General features: G+C 32.2%; 2 protein-coding genes and 1 long non-coding RNA gene across 5 annotated transcripts in view; 1 reads left to right on the forward strand and 2 right to left on the reverse strand.

Annotated features, from left to right (window-relative positions):
* The first annotated feature begins 442 nt into the window (after positions 1–442).
* On the forward strand, positions 443–22,652 carry LOC127065627 (torso-like protein). 3 transcript variants are annotated; one of them, XM_050998233.1, is made up of 4 exons: positions 14,303–14,372; positions 14,471–14,552; positions 20,124–20,800; positions 21,583–22,652. In XM_050998233.1, the coding sequence occupies exons 3-4, from the start codon at positions 20,156–20,158 to the stop codon at positions 21,976–21,978; spliced, it is 1,041 nt and encodes a 346-aa protein (XP_050854190.1). In that variant the 5' UTR covers positions 14,303–14,372; positions 14,471–14,552; positions 20,124–20,155; the 3' UTR covers positions 21,979–22,652. The 3 variants fall into 3 exon arrangements, with proteins under 3 accessions (XP_050854189.1, XP_050854191.1, XP_050854190.1); XM_050998232.1 differs by lacking the exons at positions 14,303–14,372; positions 14,471–14,552 and adding an exon at positions 443–1,008; XM_050998234.1 differs by having other exon boundaries at positions 14,200–14,552.
* LOC127065632 (uncharacterized) lies at positions 11,363–21,824 on the reverse strand. Its single transcript, XR_007782148.1, has 2 exons — positions 21,686–21,824; positions 11,363–11,647 (listed from the first exon to the last, which is right to left on the reverse strand). It is a non-coding gene; the product is annotated as an uncharacterized LOC127065632 (long non-coding RNA).
* Positions 22,653–22,707: 55 nt separating the features above from the next.
* The window catches only part of LOC127065626 (tetratricopeptide repeat protein 5-like), a 3,852-nt gene continuing 1,624 nt past the window's right edge, over positions 22,708–24,935 (reverse strand). Inside the window, exons 5-9 of the mRNA XM_050998231.1 lie at positions 24,886–24,935; positions 24,613–24,798; positions 24,275–24,447; positions 24,054–24,198; positions 22,708–23,982 (exon numbers count right to left, since the gene is read on the reverse strand). The exon at positions 24,886–24,935 is cut by the window's right edge and continues 4 nt beyond it. Of these exons, the coding sequence (XP_050854188.1) occupies positions 23,863–23,982; positions 24,054–24,198; positions 24,275–24,447; positions 24,613–24,798; positions 24,886–24,935 (674 nt within the window). The 3' untranslated portion in view covers positions 22,708–23,862. The remainder of the gene's footprint in view (positions 23,983–24,053; positions 24,199–24,274; positions 24,448–24,612; positions 24,799–24,885) is intronic.

Raw genomic sequence — 24,935 nt, forward strand, 5'->3', positions numbered from 1 at the left:
AATAAAATGATACAAGTATCCTTCACAGAAAATTCTATTACTTATTGGTCAACATAATGTACAGATATCTACGAACATATTCATTTTTGTTCTCGATTATACTTTCTTAAAGATACTTTTTTTCCACATATATTTTAGATGAATAGATCAGATAAAAAAGATCGATATTAATCTATCAAGAATACGAGATCATTTCGATCCGTCAAACTGTCTTTGTATTGAATTTTTCTAGATGAAATTTTCGTTCGAGGCTTGAAAAAGATTCTAATTTTTTCTGTGATAGAGTCGAGGCTGACTCTAAGGAAGAAAAACTGTGGACCCCACCCGCATGGTTTTCTCGTATGTGTAGACTCGCAGTCAGTAACTATAGTCGTTTGTGATAGTAGTGGCGCTAACTCGCGCGAGTGAACGAGCGAACGAACGAAGGAAGGAGCACGTTCTCGGTAAAGTCGCCGATTCGAATATCCGTCGCAGTCGCGGATGCTCGGTCGAAGCGGCGAGATCGAGAGCAGGAGACGCGAGCAAAACGCGATCGCGATCGATCGCGATCGATCGATATTTTGTCGTGTCTCGTGTCGATTTATTATTCGGAAAAAGTGATAAAAGGTGCTCACGGAAATTTTGAATGATCTTTATTCATCTTTATCGTGATATATATTCAAAAATTAATCGAATAGAGATTGATCGATGATTTATCATTGATCTTTGTATTGAAAAACCAGCCGATTTTATGTCCCTTTGTAAATAAATACGAATCGTTTTAATAGTGATCTCTTAGTAATCTTTGATATCATTGAATTAACATTAAAATCGATTGGAAAGATATCTATCTTCGCAGAAGGATCTACGAAGTTACGATTCGTCAAATAAACACGCTTTCAAGTTTATAGCGAGATGATGGCTACTTAGAAAATCATTTAAAGCTATCGTACGATTAGTACTTTTCAGTGACGAAAGAGATAGCAATCAAAGCGTTAATTGGAAATGGAGAGACCTTGAATTTGCCAGGTACGATCAAAAACGATTATATCTTTTATGCTTTAATGATATTTTACGTTTATGAGATATTCGAGATGTTATCGTCATTATATAAATATTTATGTAAAAAAATCTCTTGCCAATTATCGTGGAACGTGACATTCTCGTTATAAAGATCTCACTAAACCGAGAAGAACAATCGTAAACTGGTAGAGGGTCGTTTATGCAATACCGATATCTGTCCAGAATTTTCTTTTATTCTCTGAAAGCAGTTACGTGCACGATATCGTGAAATTTCGCTCGTATCAAATCGTACCTCATTGATTCCCCCCCTTTTTTTTATATCTCGTGTTCGCCATACCGTATCGATATTTCTTGCCGAGCAACTGATAATTATTATTTAAATACCGATATATCAAAGTCGGAAGTATTACTATTTTCGAGAATTTCTTTACCATTCACATTTTTCTCTGATAATTTTTCTGCAAAAAATATCCGAAAGAAAATAATTTACAAAATATTCGAAAGTTAAATCATTTAAATCATTAAAGTAATGCTTGGAAAAGAGTCTTGATTAAAGTAAAAAAAAAAAAAAAACGAAAATTTTTTAATTCTTCCACAGATTCGAATATTTATAATTCGAAAAAGAGAGAGAGAGAGAGACAGAATTTGTTGGACTCTTCGTTCGGATATCATTTATTTTCGAAGTCAATATAATCGAATAGAAAATTGAATTATGTATTTCTCGTAGTACATTTTTCCACAAAGAAATATATGAACGGTTGTGTTTGTTGGAAAGATCGTTCGAAGAAACTTTTGTCTTTGTCCAAAGAGCAACGAGTAATTTACTCTCATCTCACGTGCTGGTTATACGTCAGTGACGAATTCCGAAATACTTCCGGCGCGCTGACGTTTCTTCAGAAAATTGGAAGTATCTAAATATCTGCTTCGTAGGATTTACGAGAGAATACGATGCATCTTGACTCTGTTTGTAGTTAGACTCTGTTGGAATATACTTGAAAAAAAAAAAAAGAAATGTGTTGGATCGTCAGTATCTATTAAGAAAATTGTTGAACGTTTTTAAGTGGATAAAGTCTAATTACGTATGGATACTACTAATGTTAAATATATTAGAAACCAGTAGAAAATAAAATTTTTATTTCGTGAATTAGCTTACGTTTAATTTTAATAAAATTTTTAACTACCGATTCTCGATATAATCGAATTGAATTAATAATCGTCAGTGGATAACTCAAATCTAATCTGTCCTATAGTGGCTTGCTAAACTGGGCTTCTATTCAAGAAGAGAAGTTATCGTTTATAATAAATATATGTATGTGTAGAAGGCACGTGTAAACTCGTTGCTCCAATATTGCATGTCGGCTTACTCAACGTGTTATTCAACCTCGCACATATACCAAAAGCCGGATTACGTAGCGCAGCTTCCATCGAGATCCTGCCTGGGATTAATGCACGGAAATCGCGAGCCGTGTACGCCTTGTCTGCTCCTAAAATTCGTAACGAACCTTTAAATACGATTATCCATACTCGAATCATACACTTCTTTCGTAATCAAAAATTACGATCAGTCTTCTTTATGGTTATACTTTTGAATACATTTTAATGTAGGTACTTTTATTAAAACGACAATATTTTTTTAAATATAAATAACAATATTCATTCCATTTGTTAAATAATCATCAGTGATAACTTTTCCAGGACTGACATTCTACATATTTATACATATATACATATATGTATATACAAACGGGATAAAAGCTATTGTCTTTATTGCCTCATATATTTGATACTGTCACTTGTATTATGTAAGATAAATTCGGAGATATAAATAGCTAAGGAATTTTTATTTCGACAATTCACATACCTTATAATTTTATCTTATCGACAAATTGATAAGTCGATGTTAAAGTAGAAACAAAAAGAGGGAAAACTAAAAACGAGAAAAAAATTGATTATACTTACTTGAAAAAGAAAAAGGGATAACTATTTTATACTTAACTTTTTATTACTTATTACAATCGACCTTGATAAAGTATGAAAGGGAGAAACGAAAATATTTAGCAGAAGTTGCCAGGATAACACGGACACAAGCGTAACTGAAAGTAAGATTGCGGCATTACAGCCTTGTACTCATTGCAGTTAAGGAACCAGGTTGTCTGTTACAATTACTGCCAAGATACGGTGTGATCCTCAAATAACCACTGAACGCAATATCCTTTTTTTCTTTTTTTATTGTATTTAGAGTATAAAGAACAATTAACTCGTTATCTAGAGAAGATAAATTTCACACAAGTTTGAGAAATATTTGAGGTAGGTAGATACATGGGTAAAATGAGTTAACGGTACTCGGCTGATACCTGATTTGTCACGTGCTTCATTACTAGATGAAATTATGTAATACCAGTGAGAAAGTCCTGCTTTAAAAGAATCATTCGTTATAGGAAAAGTAATGATCGTTAATGAAAGGGAGAAAGTTTAAATCGAAACTTAATAATTTTCCTAGGAGGATGTTCTATAATTTTGTACTTTTTCCTTCTCACGATCGTTTATAAAAATAAATTCCATGTTTCGAATTTAGTTACACGAGTGATTTCGATTATAAAAATGTTTGTAGATAATATATAATAATATTGTGTAATTTCGAACTTTTAATTGTACTCAACTCGATAAAGAAGCATATCTTACATTAAATATGAAAATCCTGATAAAAATAAATATTCCGCTTGTTCTAGAACATTAAAATGAAAGATCTACGCATCCGATTATTTAATATATCGCGATTATATTTTGTTCAGTCAATGATGAATGAAAATTGCTCTATCTTTAAACGAGCTTGTTTCGAGACGCCGGTTTAAATAAGGCGTTGGCGAGTTACGGCTCGTAATCGTGCTCGATATTTCTTCCTCTTTTTTTTTTTTCTTTTTCTTCCTCTTCTTTTTCTTCTAAAAGGACCAAACAGGAGTAATGTAGGCCAAGGTAACTCGAACAAAAATATTATACGAATTTATACAACAGTATTTATCACAATAGAAAATATTAAACCGTAACAAACACACGATTTTTAATATTTTTTTTTAAATTAAATATTGCGATACATTTTGCTTTTCAAACATTGTCTCTATTTTTTTTTTGGTAATTTACTCTAAAAATCCTTAAATTTATATGAATTAAAATTTACTTTAAATTTGCTTAAATATATCAATCAAATTCTATACTTATTATAAAAAGGATTAATGTTAGATTTGAAAAGAATTCTATTCGAAATAATTATTTCCTTTTAATATTTTACATTTCATCGTATTCAACCAATCCGATGAGAAAGTAGATTAAATGAAGACATTAAAAACTAATCATTCCGTTTCAATGCGTAGCAATTAACTCGTCGTGCTTTTATTTGGACGTTTCTAGAGACTCTGAGACTCTTACGTCGAAGGAAATTAGATTCTCGCGTAAATCTTAAACTTAAGATTACGTGAATGAACGATTTGCATGGAACAACCGAAAGATTGTTCGAAGGGAAACGAAGTCGAAAGGAGTGGCGTATAAGTTAGGAGCCGGTAGCAAGAAATCATATGGTAGTCAGCATTCAGAAATATCTTTGTTCGAAGTAGCACCTGTAGACAAAGAGAGATCCAATCATGTAACTAATAATCGTTTAACCTTTCGTTAGTCATGACTAACGATATCTACGATCTTTCTTGTAATATCATTTCAATATTCATTACAAATATAAATTTGCGTTATGATGGAAAATATGAAGTTTTACGGATAATGAGAAAATTATGAGAATAAAACTATCCTCGAATTTATTTTTATCTTACGATAATTACATTACGAAACTATAAACAGATATAACGATATTTAATTAATACTCTTTCTGTATCTATGTAAATACTTTTTATCGTTAGATCTCGTTTAATCTAGATAACATTTTCTTGGGAATATTTTCTTTCTGTTTTCTTCTTTCTTCTTTTCTTTTTGGAAAAGAGATCATAGTGACGAATACTGAGTAAAATATGAGAGAAATGAGAATGGTTGTTCTCCGGTTATGAGTCAGCTCGGTCGGACAAGTTCTAACACACACCATTTTCAGGTTACGCTCTTGTATGACCTAACGTCGAACGATCGCGATCTATCATTCGTTTCATGACACATACATGCGAGACTCGCAGGTGCAAACACAATTACGAGCTCGTGCTGTACGGCCGAAACACCTGGCGAACCGATCTCGTGCTTTGAGAAGCGAGAAAGAGTATCGTGTTGGTTTGCGTTTAGTGTAACATTTAAAACTTATCTATTCGACTTTTCGCCACGTTTATCAATCCTATCGTTAAAACCGTACTTTCACATATGGTGTTTCTTCTACACGCTCGATTCGTTACGCTAAGGACTCTCGTGCTTGCTTGCTTGCTTGCTCGCTCGCTTGTGTCGTTGTCTTCGTAATAGTTAGAACAAAAAGTATTCGACGTAAGACACGTGCGAATACGAGCGAACACGAGTGACCGTCCTTACACCATTTACCCACATTTTCAACCAGGAACATACTTCACTGCTAATAATAGTCGTAGTTGTATGATCGAGAGTAACGAACCAATGTGTTAACTGATTAGAACATTTATGATTTATAAATTTTATTATTTGAATCCTGATTTATGTTTTTCTTTCTTCTTTTCTCTTCCTTTCTTTTCCGTTTTTTCCTTTTTTTTTCTTTTTTTTTTAAAGGAGATAGCTATCATTAAATATGTTTTTCTTTTTGATTATTATACTTATATAAGTATGTTTTATCGGTCTAAGTTTCCAAGTTAATCTTTTCAAATATATATATATTTTTTTATCTCTATATATTAATTTTATACTTTCTCGATGTATTCAACTTACGTTAAAATCTTACGTTTATCTAATCGTAAAAATATAATTTAAAAAAATTATAATATATAAATACGATGTGGGAGTTCGTGAAATCGTGTTAAGTAACGATCAATACGTTTTGAAACCGTATTAAAAGAATGTATTTCTTTTTTTAAGATAAATCTACCTATAAAATAAATCGAGTTACGTGAAAATGAAAATTTAACGGATATCGATAGGAACACAGACAGAAAAACGATAGATCGAGGTCGGTCGTGCGAATGATTTTTCTTCGATATCAAGGTGAGAAATAATACTTAGAACTCACGACATCGAGAGATAGAAACACAGAGAAAGAGAGAAAAGGACACATGTCCTAAACAATAGTGAATGCGCTCGTAATTCATTCGCTTTTGCCACGTACGTTTTATATATTATACCTCCTACCTCGTGTTCGATCTCATATATCCTTAATCCTTATGATCACCTATATCAATGACCATGAATCAACCATGATCAAATTTTTCAAACTTTTCTACTTACTACATGATACCTTTTCAAGTATAGTATGTATTCACGTCTTACATGAAAGAGGCGTATCCGATTTGTAATGCCTTTGATTTTGACATTCGACAATTCTTTACGAAGGTTCTTACGAAGATTTTATCGTAGATACGTTTGTCTATATCATACCTGATTATAGTAGATTTACCTAGATTGTCGAATGCAAAATTGTTCCATAGAAAAATAATATATTTCAAAGATGATGAGAAAGAAGAATCTTTCTCTTTTCGTGTTGCAATCATTTTCTGATTATTTCAGAGAAACATTATTGAGATGTTTCAGTGGGCGTACAAATGTAGCTAGAACGTTAGATGATTATTAGTAATTTAGCACTATCTTGATATTTCATCGCCTTATACGCCTTAAGAGTTATCACGCAAAAACGGCACGTGCTTTTTTGATCGCAGCTGCCGTTTGTAGATATGTATATCGAGAATAAACTAGAAGTAGATAGCCGAACATTTTCTTTGTTTTTCATTGTGTCGTTACATAGTGATTGTTTCTCGTATTCTCGATATCACTTACAGATTTAGATACGGTAAGTTCAACGTCCCCCACCATTCTACAAGTTACATTGCTTTTATTATTTCACCATGATTCATCTTAGAAAGAAGAAAAGTAAAATGATGATAAGAAAATTGATTCAAGCGAATTGCTTAATCTTTGATAAAGATTCACATGCACGAATTCCATTACACAAATTTATTTAACACGTTTGAAGAAGTTATTAAACGGATATTTTCAAGATTTCTTCGAGAATGCCAAGGAAATTAATCGAATCGACTATTAAATCGTTGACCGAGAAAGATTATAAGATCGATGCACTTTCCTCGAAAGAATCTTCGAAAGAACCAAGATTTCTTGCAGATGAAGTAAAAGAAGAAGCGATGGTGGTAATGGTACTTACGAAATCAAGTACATATGTACAAATATATATATATATATATATATATATATATATATGTATGTATGTATACACACGTACATATACATAAATACGTTCCCAATGAAAACGTGACTCCTCGGCCGAGATCCTCCTGATTGGCTTCTCATGCGGCACGAGATTTCTGTCCATTTTTAAATTCTCCCTTTCCACTCTCTTCTCTCTTTCTATCACTCGGAGAAACGTGTCGTAATGTACGGCTTACCAGCTCATGAGAAGAACAACGCATTCTCTTCTTTCATCGGTGCAGAGATTCGCTCGATTCACGGCACGTTGCGATGCAACGTTTGCCATCTCGTTAAATGTCATGCGGTTTTATCAGAAAGGACTTGCACGCGGTTAATGATCAATGCGTACAATTTCTCTGTATTTATGTACGTATAACTGTGCGTGTAACTGTGTATATATACATATTTGTTTGCTTGTTTGTTGTTTGTTTTATTTTTCATTACTTTTCGTCTTTCTTTTTGTACTTTGCTAATAATAGACCTCACGCGATACGACTGAATCGAGAACGAAGCTAGCGAAGATGATTAAAGGTCAAAACTAACTTTGACATTAGATAGATACTTATTATGTACTTTTACGTACTTATCATTTACCGACGGCCACTACTAAACTCCGTTGTTATTTCTTCAAAGAACGAGTCTAAATGCCGAGTACTCGTTTACGTTCTAAGCACGTACCAAAAGTCGAAAGGAGAGTGCTGTGAATAATAACGAAAGAGACGAGAGAAAAGCTTTCTTAGCACGTTAGACGAAACATGGTAATGGGGTGAGGGAGGGTATGGTAAGGGCGATGCATTGAAAGTTAAAAAGCATCTTTTAGTAAGTATTGTTTCGAACGTCGTATTGTTTCTAAGTCGAATATCAAAATTTTATAATAGAAATAGTTACCTATATATTACGTTAAGAATGTAATACTATTTGAGAAGACTATTTTTGAAACACAAAAAGAACAAAAAAAAAGAGAAAAATGATGTATATATTATTTAAAAATTCGAATAATATCTATAAAAATATGGAGAATATTTTGAAAAAGAACGTATGTACGTATGAATGCAAATACTTCCTTTGAGTCAATGATAAACAAAGGATTATAAAAAATAGTGGCACACGCGATGGAGCTTCGAATGGTACGATCGAACAATAAGTCATTGAAGGAAAGGGAAGACACGCATCGTCGATTTGAAGTCCGTTCAAATATCGCAAAAAGAAAATATTCTCACTCGTGCATAAATTACAAAGGCCGGTGGTTTCCTCCTCTTTCTTCTTTTTCTTTTTCTTTCCTTATGTTTTCCTGCGGAAACTCGCACGTTGTTATCTTACCGCACGGAATTATTGCATCCTGTCGAAGGACAGTAGGAGGACGTCGTGCAAGAAAATCACGCAAGAAGGTGAACTCGATTTGGATCGCAAATCTCGAGAATCCTTCCTTTTGTCGCATGAGCTATTCGTATGATTACGTTAGATTCTCGTCGTTTTGATAAAGGCCATCAATTTTTTTTCCGAATGAATTTTTATAAAATAAAAAACTAGTTTTTGTTTTTTTTTTCTTTTTTTTTATGAAATAACATTGTAAGAAGTTATCGGAAAGACGGAACACCGATTTGTTTCATTATTTAAAAATAGTTTCTAAAAATCAATCGACATGAGAAAAATAAATAAAAAGATTACTTGACTTAATCGTTTGATATTAAAAATTGATCACATTGGTATTTAAAAGAATCGAATTTATGAACTGAAAGGAATCCACGGGAACGACTTGATCTTAACAACAGAAACGTATATTTATCGTGTCTCAGCAAATGCCAGCCGGAATTCATGCAAATAACAACGAGAGGACCGCTCGTTTCTTTCTCTAAATATGCATAATAAAGATTCGCAAGTTTAATCAAGGAATTCCATTGTCGTCCGGATAATTTCGTGAACAAAAATAATAAAAAATAAAACATACATATATATAAAGAAAATATATACGTACAAAAGGAAAAACTTTCTATACCGCTATTGAAATTTCAAAATCGTTGAGCCGTCATAACAAAGTTAGATTTTGAAAGTAGTTTAAATAAATTTTTGGGTTTTCCATCATTTTTTAAGTTTCGAGTATAAAAGGATTGTATGAAAATTAATGAAGCATATTCCCATGCTATGTAATGAATGGACGACAAGAGATAGAATGTAATTAAAATGGTCGTAGGAGTTTATTCAATATCCCTCCCGGAGTTAAGCATTTTGTCAGGCCTAACAATGAATCATAAAGTCAACGATCAACTGGAGAAATATCAGGTCTGATTGTGAGACAACATCTGCTGGGTTAAAATGTTTCCCACGCGATCCTTAACAAATGGCGGGTGTGAAGAAAAGGCAAAGAAGCCGCAACTTTATTAAACCTAACATAAATGTGTTCACAAACGAAGGAACGTTGATGCAACTTATATAATTCTCTCGCCGAAGCTTTGTCGCTTTCTTTCAAGAATTTATATATACGATCTCGTTAAATTATTCGTCTGAAAAATGTTTTAATTTTTCCGAAAGAATTTTCGTAATACAATATGTCTGGCAAGTTTTAATATATATGATAAATCGTCAATTTAATGTGAATCAAGTTTACTTGGGTGCCTTTGTTACGATTCTCTTCGTTTAAATCTATAAATTTCTTATCTTCCATTTGTACAAATACAATATCGTTTACATTCAATTTATCCTTAGCGAAATATGGCTGTTACTTAAATTTTATTTATACGACGTACGTTCTAATTCGAATCTATTCTTAGAAACGTATTCTTTATGCCATAGGATATATTGTTATTCGTGACAGGATCTTCTTGATCTTCGTCTTCGTAGTCTTTGCCATAAATATATGTTACGTTTTTTTTTTTACATCTAAAAAAAAAAGAAAAGAAAAAAAAATAACATGAACGTCTCGACGGATAAGCCTTGAATTATAATTGCATATTCCTTTTATAATTAAACAAATATATGCAAATAACAGGACGAGCGTAAATAGAGGTTAGCATTGATAGAATTGGCATTGACAATTTTCTTTGTTACGTAAATTCTCATTAATTTTGATGACTTAGATTTGAATGTTAATTAACTTTGATAAATAGTCACCATTTACCGCAAGAGATTGCTTTCATCGAATAATAAATATGAAAGTTCGATATTACCTTTTAATAAATCTACTACTAATATTAGCATGTACCTTTTCCTGAAACCTGCTATTGAATGAACAAAAAATACTCTTTCTTCGTGTATACGCGTAAAACCAACGCAATTGATTTACATTGCGTGCGTCAGCAAAGTGAGCGACCTTGGTCTTCAGGATGTGGATTTGAAATCAACTTACGATAACCTTAACTAGGTCATACTTTCGAACAAGTGGAATCATTGATGAATTTTTATCCTGATTTCTTATTCGACCTTTGATCTCTATTTATCGAAGATCATTTGTACATTCTGTTAATTTTACATAATTTTTAAAATAAAAAATAAAAACGAATTGATTAGAACGAATAGATATCATTTCTACAAAATAATGCAATTACATCAAATGCGTGTTCTTCTTGAAAATTTCTCGTTTTTCATATTCATAAACTGAAAAAAAGTTTGAAACTTTTTTTATATAAACTAAGAAGACAGTTCGTTCTATTATTAATATTTTTATAAAAATGGAGCATCGCGTTAACAGAATTGTAAGTTTACAGAATATCGTAGATATATATGTATTTATGAAAACCAGTTTATCTATGCATTTATATGCATCCATACACGTAACGTCTGAAAGAATGGTTGGGAATAAAACTAAGATAAACTTGTTTGAAGATAATCATCTACTAGCTTTTTCATGAAACTTATACACCAATTTATCATAAGTTATCATAGAAATTGAGCCGACGACGTAAAAACAAAAGAGTATAATAAAGTATATACATATATAATTCTCACACATATATATATATATATATATACGATATATGATATAGTTAGATGTACTATACGTACATATATTATAGTTTGTTTATTATAAAAGTAATTGAAAAAGAGTGTTATAAAATTCCATTTTGTATATTTTATAGCCGCTATGTTTTTTTTTTAAGAATACTTTATACCCGAATAAAAAAATTGCCGAGTCGAATATCGGTTAAGTAAATAGGACATAATTAAAGTCGGTTGGAAATTTACCATCGTCGGCAAATCGGATTTTCGCAATTCGATGCATGGGTGACGTTGTTCGCTTGGTAAATAACTTTAGAAATGGTGCGTAGGCAAAAATTTTCTCCGTAAAGATCTGAAAAAAAAAAAAAGTAAGTAATCTCATGAAACGTTTCTACAGTAATGCAAATAGTAAAGGCCGGTAGTCGCTTTACGCTTTATCGATACCTACAAATCCTTCTCAAGAAGGAAATAAATCACTGTGAACGCAGATAGTTATGGTGTTTCCATTGGAGTCAATTTCTAAACGATTTAAACGCCAATTCTCGTCGATTTCGAAATAAATCAAGCTTCCAAGTAATTATTTAAAACGTATCTTATAAGAATTATTAAAAGAAACAAACATTCTATTTGGATTTATCGAAGAAAATCTTTTTCTAATCCTAACTGTTATCGAAAATCCATCGACGTTCTCGTCAAACTAAAATTGCATATCTTTTGTCTTTTTTTATTTTTTTATTTTTTTAATCTAGCCATCTTCTCTCTTACGCCAATCAATGTCTCATATCATTCGCTCTGTTTATATCACGTATCTACATTTTAAAAGCAATAATTTCCGTTCTTTCGAAAAAAGAAAAAAAAACAGAAAAATCTCTCGATTCTCGGTATAAAAAGATTCGTAAAAAGTGGTTATCAAAATTTGTAGCAACGTTGATACGGTAATTAAATACTCGAACGCGTAACGAGACGGACGACGAAATTAGAAGAGACCGATTTGACCAAGGACTATAAAAATAAAAAAAAAAGCAAAAGAAAAAACTAACTCCCATATATACCGACACGCACACATACATATATATATATGTATGTATGTATGTATGTATATATTTTACGTTTCACATCGTTCGATTCGTTGCGAATTGGTGCAACGAGTATGCATTTGGTGCAACGAGCATATCGTTGATTGGGACGGCAACGTTGCTGGGAGAGCTCACGCGTTATCTTTTAGTGTCTTGTAACAAGCGTTCAGTCAGTGACCCATAACAATTAGTGTCGATGGGTAGGGAGATAGATAAAGAGAGAAAAAGAGAAACAGATAGAGAGAGAAAAAGAGAGAAAAAGAGAGAGAGAGAGAGAGAGAGAGAGAGAGAGAGAGAGAGAGAAAGATGGAGAGAAGGAGAGAGAGAAAGAGAGAGAAAGCTTTGACGTTGAATTACAGAAGGGGAGGGACGATTGACGGAAATAGAATAAAGCTGCTTGATCCGGTAGGATAAATTGGTTCCTTAATCCTAAAGATATAATTTGTAAAAATCAATCAATAAGATCGATTAAAATCGACTTCGATATTATAAATTAGCCGTTCGAAAATTATTTTTCATTAAAAAAAATTCGTAATAATCGCAAAGAAAGAGACGTTTTTAATTAATTTGTAAAAGGTTGTATTTTAAATGAGAACATTTAACGGTGTTTCATATTCGTTTCTAATTTTCTAAACGATAATGCTTGTTGATAATAGAGACACGCTCTGGATAAGAAGTCGCCTTCGTGTCGATTTTTCGTTCGTCGTGTGGCAATCTAGTAACAAAGTCAATGTACTAACGAATAATGATGAAACATTATCGAATACGTTATTATCAACGTAACTAAACTAAACTACTTGTTCCCGTATATTCCATTTAAATGAATTTTTCGATCGAATTATTTTCTTTGTCTTTCTTTTTTTTTCTTTTTCTTTTTTAAATTCTTATCGTCGATTCTAACTCTTTGAGAATAATGACTAAACACAACCGCATCTGTTCTTTTGTATCTTAAATTATGTAAATAGGTCGCCTAATTAAAGTTCATTGAAGCGTGAAGATGTTACAAATGCGAATGCAGTTAAGCCTATTCTTTTTCTGTAACTTTCTAACGAATGTATATATACACACACACTATTACGTGACTTGTATTCTTATATATTTTCTCTCTATTTTCTACAACTAACATTACTTTTCTCGCTTAATTTATAAGATATGTTGTAATGACAGACAATAACGATCATAATGAGACACTTCTTGATGCGTCTCGTGCGACATATTTCAAATATCTAATATAAAGCATGTAACGTTTTACTTATGCGATATTCCATGACATCGGGATCATCGAAACTTCGTTCTCGATGTGACTTCAAGCAAAATATCGATTAGACTTGTGTATGTATGTATGTATGTATGTGTCGATGTATATATGTGTACGTGTATCTTAATAATTAGATTATGTTTGCTATCTCTAATAAATTACTTTACTAAGGCAATTATATTTCTATTGGAAAAAGTTCTAATTAGTATCAAGCGGTTAAACATTATCAAGTAATGATCAAAAAACAAATTTTGGAACATATATTTATTTTATTTTAGTACGAGTAGCAAAACAAATAATAAAAAGTAGTTTTCTGTAATCATTGTTTAAAAGTACTAATTAAAGATTTCATACAGAGTATTAGGTACATTTAGATAATGAAATAATTTATATATCGTTCTTCTCGCTAATTATTATTTTATATAACGATATAAACGATCATTTTGATAAATGTACGTACATACACACACACACATTTTTTTTTTTCTTAATTATATTTTAGTTTCGAAAAATAGTTCGTCAGCGAAGTGGAACGTCGATAAGCTAATAACTAAAAAGAGAAGAGAAAAATACATAAACGTAAAGATCTGCGTAGATGGAAAATGGTTCATAGTCCTCCCTCTTCCTGTGTTTAATAGGCAACTCAATGCCCCTTTCAACCATAAGAGTACTTAAGTAATTCTTTCCCATTGACCTCCGTACACAACTCGTATCTTGACGCTTCGCGACAAACGAATCACAACGTACGTACGCTCAGTTATTATTTTCAATGGGGGCTTTTTAACACCGCGAGAATTTCTTGCGGATCGAGATATAAAAAAAGTATTTTATAACCATACAGGATATCTCATCGAGCCGTAGACGAAGTTTACTTTTGGAATTTCTATGACATTTCTACGCCTTTTGTTGCAACAATTTTAAAGGTAAATCATTAAATCATCCTTTTAAATCATTAAACCATATCTTAACCTCTATTTAATTTTTGTTTAAAAAGATAATCGTGAAATTGACGATACTTCGACGCTATCATCGAAAAACGATAGACGATCGTTCGAAAAATAAAATCTAATTAGAATTCGATTAATTCTTTTTGAAACATATACATATCGAATTCTACATATTCAGAGTTATTGAACAATTTCAATTTATTTTATTTAATTTAGAATCTTAAGAAAAAAGATATAGATTGTCTTAAAGAATTTTTTTGAAGGAACATATATGTGGAATCATTTTTTAAATATTGTATATATTATCGAAAAATATCGTCGATGTAATTTGTAATTTGTACAATGTAAATTGTAATTAATAGCGTTGCTATTACCACTGAAAGTGTAAATAGTAATGTCCTCGAATTAACACGTCGAATAACTGGTATGTTTCTGAAAGCGAATAGCGAAAGTGGATCTAGTTCCTTCCGTTTTACTAATTTGGAGACTGTTATTTTCGATTTCACAGGCTTATCGTCATTGCGGCTTAGTGAAATGGAAACTGTTAGGAATGAGGTCTGATATTAAATAAAAATTTATAATAGTATCGAAGAAAAACGTAATTTCGTACAGATCGTTAGGTTTGAACGTTTAACGAACAACGTTACGTGTTAAATAATAAAAAAATTTGTGTTACGTATTAGAGAAGCAAAAAACAAACATTTAATAGCCGATGTTGAAACGAATAGAATAATTCTCATAAAATTCGACTCGGAAATTGTCAGTAACTCGAAATATCATAGACATTTTTTGATACTCATTGTTCACAAATTTGCCACTTACGAACATATCTAAGATATTCTACGTGAATTTATTGAACCGCAATCGGAAACATCAGAAAGGACGTTATGTGTCTTAAACCTTTTGCCGTAATCTCATGAATATGCATTATCACTTTCGTTCGTTGCGCGTAACTTTGAATCTGGGTATGTGGAACGATCTTCCTTTCGAGATAAATCAACAAATAGCTGGCACGTTACGTAAATTTCACTATGTAGGCGCCTTTTATCAATAGTGTATATCATAAGTACGTATGCCCTTTCGATAACTTCCTTGTGTAAAAAGTTTTTATAGAAAAATTTTCAAACAGATCTACAATAACGAAATAGAATGTAAACAAATTTATCGATTTTCTGTTTTATCGATCATTGAAAGATATTATATTAAAATAAAAAAAGATTTTTAAACATCGTTTCACTACGAATGTTCAAAGAAATTCTGTTACCAGATCGATCCAAAAAATGTATATTGAAATTATATATGTAACGTTTCATAATAGTGCAACATCGATCAGAATGTAGTGCACAACTATTCAAAACATAGTGCACGATTATCGGTCATAAAAGGTCAGTAGGGCAAATCAGGGAGGAGTGTTCCATAATGGCAAAGTTTATTCGATCTGGATTAAAACCAAGTCAAATTAGATGATCTTTCGAAGAAATGACAAAATCGTGCAACGTAAAAGTGCCCTAAGAAAATTTATTACTTTTAAATCGATTTTCGATTTTAATGATCCAAAACGTTAAACAGAAAATTTGTATTCCTTTTAGTGCTAATTATCTCCTTTTCACTTTTGCATAGCGACAATTGGACGGTAAAAATCTTTCATTATTATTTTATAGCACGATAATAACGTCGCACAATTGGCTTTCGTGCTCGAAGGAAGAGGATTCAACGACTGTTCTCCTTTGTGTGTGTGTGTGTGAGTGTGTGTATGTTGGTAGATGATTTCACGAGTGAACGGCAGAAAACGTAATATCCGGAACCGTTGCGACGATAAAAACGAAGCAAGAGGGTCACTACGACGTCCCATAAAATTACTACTTTTAACAAAATTATTTAAACAATACTTGACTCGTTCCAAGTATCAAAGCAAAAAAAAAATTAAAAAAGACTATCCTTGAATTCGTCTTCTTTCGTACAAGTATATCTTACTTATATTAAGTTAAATTAAAGGAATAAAAAAAGAATATTACTTTAATATGATGTAAAGTTCAACCGATCAAGTTCTTTATCAATATTAACTTTTATCGTTAATGATAAATATGCTTTTATGTTTTATACAATTTTTTTACTATTCAATACTAAAGAAATCATTTTTATAATGATAGCAATTACTTTTATTTAACATTACTTTAATTAACTCTTCATTAACGATGATTACACGCTAGCAAAGCTGATGCACAAGCAAGAGGTGCGTACGATGTGACGCATTTTAATTTTACTTTCACTCCCTTGAACTTTGTCCTCTTGTGTATTTATTTAACATAAAACATTCAAACGCATTTAAACGATCATTCGTAAAACCATTCGATGTTATTACATATAATTCGTTTAACCTTCTTTTTGTATACATCTTCTTCTTTGATAAACGATGAAACATTTTGAATGAGAATCATTCAATGGAGAATCTTGATTAACCTCGTCTTTGACTTGTCCTTGACATTTACTACTAATTAATATCATAATACAGGTTTTGCATTGAATTTAAATGTAATAGGAAAATATATAGCACTGTAAAACACATCTCTTCTCTCATCGAAGGACAACGATTTCCTTTTTGTAATTTCTTGTTGACGATTTCTACAATTTGTTTGTTTTGCATTCGCATCGGTTTATCGTCTTATCGACAGCCGTCTAATCGAAAAATAGTATCGTTGCACAAGGATGACGGAACGTTCGTTTCTGCTCGGACAAATAGAAAAAAGAAAAAATTAATCGATTCTAACGGTACTAATATTCTAGGTCTAGGATAAATTATGCCTCTGTCTAGGTGACGTTACGTTTTGACCGTGATCAGTTAACTTTGATGTGTCATTGGATATATAATTTCGTAGACATCGTAATGTAAACATTTTCTCAAAGAACTCGATTTCTTTCGTAATATCCTCGATCATTAAGACGTTTACGCACGTGTTTCGATGTATTACATCTCGACTAAGTCGCGATATTAAATCGTAATATTAAATCGTGAAATTTATTTTATTTAATCGATCGTATAAAGGTATAACAAATTAAAATTTACGATATTATTAACGATAAACGATATTAACTCTATAAATGTATTTTTATTCGCACGTCACCGCATATTTCTTTCCTATTTGTAATAATTTAATATTAGTATATAAAAGACAATTAACAAAAGAAAATAAATGTACTATCGTATCTTTAATGTGAGATATTAAAAACGACAAAAACGGGTGACCCGTCATTGTATATTTCAAGACATTTTCTGTGATAAGCTATCGCGAATAATCGTGTAATGGTCATCCAGAAGTCATCGAGGCAAGACGAACTCGTCGTACAGCTCAGTGATAGCTAGCTAGCTAGCTAGCTAGCTTGGAAGAAGTCCAGGGCTGCGTGCGTGACCTTCGCATATTCTCGCGTCACGTGCACGTGCACCTATATTTTCTTGGGATCGTCGAACTTTCTTATGGAAAGATCCAATGTTAAAAATAATTTTCTTTATATAATCATTATTCAAATTTTACGAATCTAATCGATTAATTTTATTTTATTACTGACATTCAAAAGATTTTCAAGTTCGTCTATTCATAAATTATATACAAAAAAATGGTCATAGCTCGAAAGAAATCGATTATTATTAAATATTAGAATAGATCGAAAGAGAATTGTCAGGTGTTCTGCTTAGACACCCACACACACACACACACACGTACATAACTATCTAATTCATTATTTTCAATTGACGTTCCACGATATCTGTTGATAAGGAGCACAGATAGAAGCTTGTATTTCCGAATTATAAATTAATAAGCTTGGAGACACTCGATTAATTTATGGCGCCATAAAGCATAGTTGTAGTTCCAAGGAACGATCAATCGGACAATGCACTTGTGCGGAAACGCGTAGGTGTATATATATATGTGTATATATATATATATGTACATAGATATGTATTGTATTATGCACTAGATGCATCGTCACCCAATGAAGTAGTCAAGTGAGAGACATCGATTGTATTGCGTACTCAGTTGAAATATATTTCGCCTATCTGTTTCTATTACGTAAGACTTTCTATCAACGACATCGTCGACTCCATTGAATTAACTCGAAGGATACAATAGAGTTAAATGTTCGAATGATTAAAGTCAGGGTCTTTTTTTAATAACATTAATCTGCGATCATGGTCATGGTAAATCCATTAGAATTCAAATCTAAATTAATTTCAATGTAAGCGATAAAGGAATTGTATGGTGAACATCTAGAGAGTTTAGAAATATTAAAACGGATGGAAAAATCAAAGACAATAAGGATCAATTACGTAAAAAACAAGAAGAAAGAAGAATTCTTTTCTCATCGATTTTTAAATAATGTTATAGTTGGAAAATATTTATTCTAGTCACGGTTACGTTCTTAGAAAATCATGGAAGCGAGACAGATGCACGTTGTCAGTTTGTACAGGTTGAAAGAAGTCCAGAGTTTGCTGTTAACCTTCCTTCGGAGATCAGCGAAATGCGAGAAGAAGTAAAACGAAGAAAGAAAAAGGGATATATAAAAAGAAAGAAGATACGTATAAGCATGGGGAAACCCTTGCGAAGCAAACTTGTCGTTCAGTAAAACAGGTGGGGATGAAGGCCGTTGGCTCCGTTCGTGGCAAATACCTCGACAACGTACACCTAGACCTACATAAACAAGATAACGAGTTTACCAGTCGTTCCTACGTACATACATGTATACGAGTGCACATTGGAGAACCTGAAGATGCAACCGACGCGGTGTAACGAAGCTCGCTCAATCTTCCGCTTTTAAATCGTTGCTTTTTACTCGCTAGACTCTTCTCCGTTCTTCTTGCTTGTTTGTACCAAGAAGAACCTTGGTGCAAACTGTCGACGTTGTACGATCGATGTTTTCTTTTACCGTGTAAAAAAATAATAAAAGAATAAGAATCATTTTCGTTTAATCGATCTTTCGAAAATGTCTGATTAGTTACCTGAGAAAATTAATTTTTAAAATAACATTTTTCAAATAAAATTTTGCATTAGAAAATGTCTGATGTAAAATCAATCATAGATCACACTATATTTTCATTATTTAATCTTAAATCAAAGAACGCTTTTATATTACTTCCAATAGCGATATCTCATGTGCGCAACTAGTATATATTATTCGCGAAACTACAAAACGTACAAACAAAATGAAACAGTTGTGTAACAAAATTATCAATAGTGGAAGTACTTAAGTTCGAGACAAAGAAACAAATACTATTTTCGAAAACAATGTATCGTAAACTTCTGTCAATAGTAAATGAATTTCCCTCTTAATCTTATCTCTATTGCGTTACTTCAACAAAGACACGAAATCTTTTAATCGTTATTAACATTTCTCGAGGAATTGAACTTTTTGATAAGACAGACATTTAATTAATTCCTTTTCATCAATCTTGTCGATTGTCTCGATATTAAACATAATACGAAAAAAAAAAGAAAAGAAAATTGAACGCGTCCTTTTAAACCGATCGTATGACGATAATAAATCTTATTTCAGATAGGACCATTTCTGGTGTCGATCCTCGCGAGATGTGGACGAGCAGGAGCATAAGTCTCCTGATAACGACAATGATCGTTCTAATCGGCGATCGGACGACGAATTCTCAAAAGCCTCGGCTTGGTGGTGCCGTAAACGTCTTCACTCGTTACGGTTATCTCAGCATCAGTATGAGGGTTGTACCGCGTAACGATACGGACACTTGGATATTTCGTGAACCAACTTTGGATGTCTTTAGGAATCCAATGGCGATGCCACCGAATCAATTACAACAAGGGAAATCTATGACGAGCGTATTCGATGGTGATTTTCATATGGAATTTTGTGACAACGTGAGGCAACTCCTACAGGCATATTTCCGTGATTTCGCTTTCGAGAAATTAGAAAGACCTTGGCGAGCCTTTACTGGCAGTTGGTCCAAGGCCGCCATAGCCAGGCATCTTGGTATCAACTCCTCTTTCATCGGTGGTGATTATTGTTACGTGCTTGTACGGGTCGCCAGATTTCGAGATAATCAGAAGCTAATTGCCACTGCTGAATCTTTACTCCTCGATGAAGTTGTACTCAGGGAAACGGAAAACGTCACAGTTGGTGATACCTTCAGTGTCGTTAACTTCATCAGGAATTATGGCTCTCATTACATCGCTTCTTATATCACTGGAAATTCACTCTATCAGGTGAGATCTTTATTTTTATCGATCGTCTAAATTATTACTTTTAAACGATTCGTAAGACGAATCAAATATTTAGCTTTCTTTTTTTTTCTTCATTACTTCTATTTCAATGAAGATAACGCAGTAAAGTTTTTCGACTTAAAACGCGTTTCTATTTGCAATCGTACACGCTTACTTTCTTTCTAATAAATAATAAGGTCAATTTTATCGGATTCAGTTGGTAAATGATTATGTCTAAAAAACGATATGGTACCTTTCTCTCAATTTATTTCTCAACGCTCGACCTCGTCAATTCTCGCGAGAGGAAACTACTTTTATCCGATCATGCCGTTCTATAGTTATTGAAACGAAATTACCTATCCGTATAGACCTTGCAAGAGAGAGAGAGAGAGAGAGAGATAGCGACTGCCCGCTATAGTAGTAAAGGAACAATTACCATTGTTCTTAGAAACGTATGTACATATATACGTAGAATAATAATTGATAATTAGTACCGATTAGATCCAAATATGCATCATTGGTTGTTCTCCCACATCGTTTCTTTGAAATTAAAAAAACTCGACACTCGAAGTGTACCGAAGTGAATTATGTGATAAATTAAGATTTTCGATTTATTCAATCCTTATCTACTTTGTTTCGCTGAATGACGAAAAGGAAAACACTTTTTCTTAATAATCGAAATTGCCCTTCTACCGATCGAATTGTCAAGGTTACGATATCGAATTTTAATTCATACTGTTACTTCTAACACAAGTAAGATGATAGAAAAAACTTCTCTTTTCCAGGTATTTGTTTACACCCCTCAAGTATATCTACGTATAAAGGAACGTTTGAAAACACGGGGTGTCTCGGAGCTTTCGACCTTGGAATTAAACAATTATTTCTCACCTTGGTACGCCGAGCATATGGGTGCCATACAATCAGCAAGCGGTAATCGTTCAGTAGAAGCTTGGGCAGTCGAGAGACTCCGAGTGCAGTATTACATCTTCTCGTATGCGAGCTTGTTAAAGCTTCATGGTGATGCGGCCTTGCTTAGACAATTGGATGGCTTGCTCGGAAACGAGGCACTGTTACAACTCCAACTTCGTACCTTGGCACCAGTTTTCAAGGATTCGAAGAGACGCGAGTGGTTCCTAGAAGTGATCGACAATTATTTTAAGCTTTGGGAAGTGAACATGTGAAGAGATGGTCAAATTTACGACTCGACGAATGCTACGTCGTAGAAAAAGAAAAAAAAGAAAGAAAAAAGAAAAAAAGAAGTCTTCGTTTCATTGTGATTCGCGTCCAAGTTAAGGACGTTAGAGGAATATGGTGGTACGATCTTCGAGATGATTCGGCTGATGATCGAAAACCGGTTCGGTGATTCCACGGATTTCCTCTTTGATTAAACGTTCCTGGAAGCCGTACTAAACTATATATTACGTACACATGACTTTTCACGTATTTAGCCCAACTGTTATTGTTATAAATAAGTATTTATTATTATAATCGTTAATAGAAAACATTTTTATACAAAAAGTTTTTCATATATCACAAGCGTTATTCAATAAGATCTCTGATCGGAAAACGCGCTGATTTGAACGTCATATAGAATATCGATCTATCAAATTAATATTTTCATCATGATTTTCTCGATTAAGAAGAAACGAAAGAAAGTTCAATTAGTAATGAATCAATCGCGCTCGATGGACTGCTTTTAAGTTTAAAGATTTATAGACGTAACACGTTGAACATTTTAACGGGAAATTTTCTGTTAAAAAAGCAGCGGCGTTTTCCGTTTGATTATTTACGTTAATTCGTTTGATATTAGGATTAAAGTGTCTGACGTACATATGTTGGACGGTAATGAGGATAATTGTTGTCGTCGTTATTTTTGTTTTTTTTTTCTTTTTTCCTTTTTTTTTTTAATATATATGTATATATATATATATATATATATATATATATATATATATATATACACACACGAAAAAAACTTATTCTATTGGCACGATGAACCTACTGGGGTTAGATATTAGAAAACAATGCGAACTTGGTGATTTTACGCAGTTTTCTATTATTATACATGATCACTGCCGAATTGAATATGTTTTTATCGAAATTTAATCGTATTATATTATAGTATTTTGAACGATAAAAAAACGCTATTTACGCGTATCAATTCATATATTGTGCTCTTTAAAAAGTATTTCGATAAAAGACTTGTATATATTGTTTATCGGTAGAATTAATTATTTGTTGTACATTCATCATATATAGATGGGTCGATTTAAACTTATGCAAACTGTAATTGTACCGACTCGATATTCAGATTGTCTTTAGAATATTGTGCTTTAAATTCTTTCTCAGGTTACGGACAAGGAAAGTATCTATACATATATTTTCTATAAAGAGTATCACTATTAATTGACATCTATAACAAGAAAAAAAAATATTTTTCAAATATTGCAAAATGACGTGCCTTCTTATATCACGCATATATTGGATATCAACGCCATCGATTATAGAACTCGGAGCTCACTGTGTGTTTTACTACAAAGTCAGTGAACATTCTTAATACGATACAACATGATAATACAATAACTTAGTGTAACATAAACATATCAAACATGTTTTCAAGAGTCTTTAACAATCAACGTAAATAATAGACTGAAAATACATCCTATAATACACAAATAATGTAAATTATGCAACCATACGAATAGATCCTTCTCTTTTAAATGAAGTGAATGTTTGTGCTAAAGTAATCCATTAAAGGTCTATAGTAAGTAAAGTTTCAACGTGCAACAGCACGAAAATAATCGAAAGTGTATAAAACTCGTTATAAACTAATGTTTTATATATATATATATATATATATATATATATATATATATATATATACATATATAAAACATGAGAGAATCTTATTTACCGCGATATTAGAAATTATTACTCGCAAAGATGTTTTTTGCAAGCTTTCTCTAATACCATCTTATTTTCTTTATAAAATTAAATAAAATTATATGATAATGCGGTGATCAACTTTCATGAAAGTACTTTAATATTTGTTTAAAAAATTTATCTCAGTCGGTCTTTTTAAAGGTATGTAACTTAACTCCAGCTTGTTGTTCGATACCCAATTTTTTTCCATTAACAACTAATATGATCGGTGTTTCAACGCGTATAGACTTGAAGTCGAAATCCTAGAAAAGTACATAACTATTGATTATATCTATAACCTTAAAAGTTAGTCGATTTACAAAAAAATACTAACATTGTTCATGTAAGAAAATTTGTGATGTATCACAAAAGGCTCTGGAATAGCGACCGAATCACCAACCGTAACTCCTCGGCCCTTAGCTAAATTATATAGCGTAACGGCAATACACGTTTTCTCATGGTCAACAAGACAAAATGCACTACAAAAGTAAGTATAACATTTATAATATTATTTAAATAGAAAATATTTAATTTATTCTCAGTAGAAATACTTACAAAGGGACACAATCGGAATCCTGAATCCAGCATACTACTTTCCCAAGTATAACTTTCTCCCTATTTACTCCAAGCACTATGCTTTTCAATGGAGTTAAATCTAACTTTATAGATTTTTCACCAGATGTAAATGATCCACCTTTATATGGTCCTAAGTGTTTTGCATCCAATGCCTGCAGTTAATTACAACCCTATAAATTTGTATACACACTGGGATCATGCTTTATGTCTATATATAAAACGAAACTACCTCAGTATTACATGCACGATAAATAATATCAAATTAGCTATTAATAAGATAATATAGAGTATGTATTTTGCAAATAATTTTTAAGTACCCTAATCATTTGATAAAGCCTTTTAGGTTTAACACGCCCATTTGTATTTACTAAATTCTGTACGTCTTTTAAATATTGTAACAGTTCATCTCTTTTATTGCATGGAGTTTCCCATGTAGGATCCAATGACATTGCCCTTTCAAACGAATTTAATGCTTGATTGTATTCCTCTTGATACTTTAATGCCTAAAATTAATTTTAACAGATAATCGCAAGTAAATCGTAAAGATATATCATAAATATATGATCGAATATACGAGTACAAACGCTTACAATAGCTTTGTTATAAAATAAATCTGGATTACTTCTTGCTACAATATCTT

This window comes from Vespula vulgaris, chromosome 8 (genome assembly GCF_905475345.1).
Source record: "Vespula vulgaris chromosome 8, iyVesVulg1.1, whole genome shotgun sequence".
NCBI classification, from domain to species: Eukaryota; Metazoa; Arthropoda; class Insecta; order Hymenoptera; family Vespidae; genus Vespula; species Vespula vulgaris.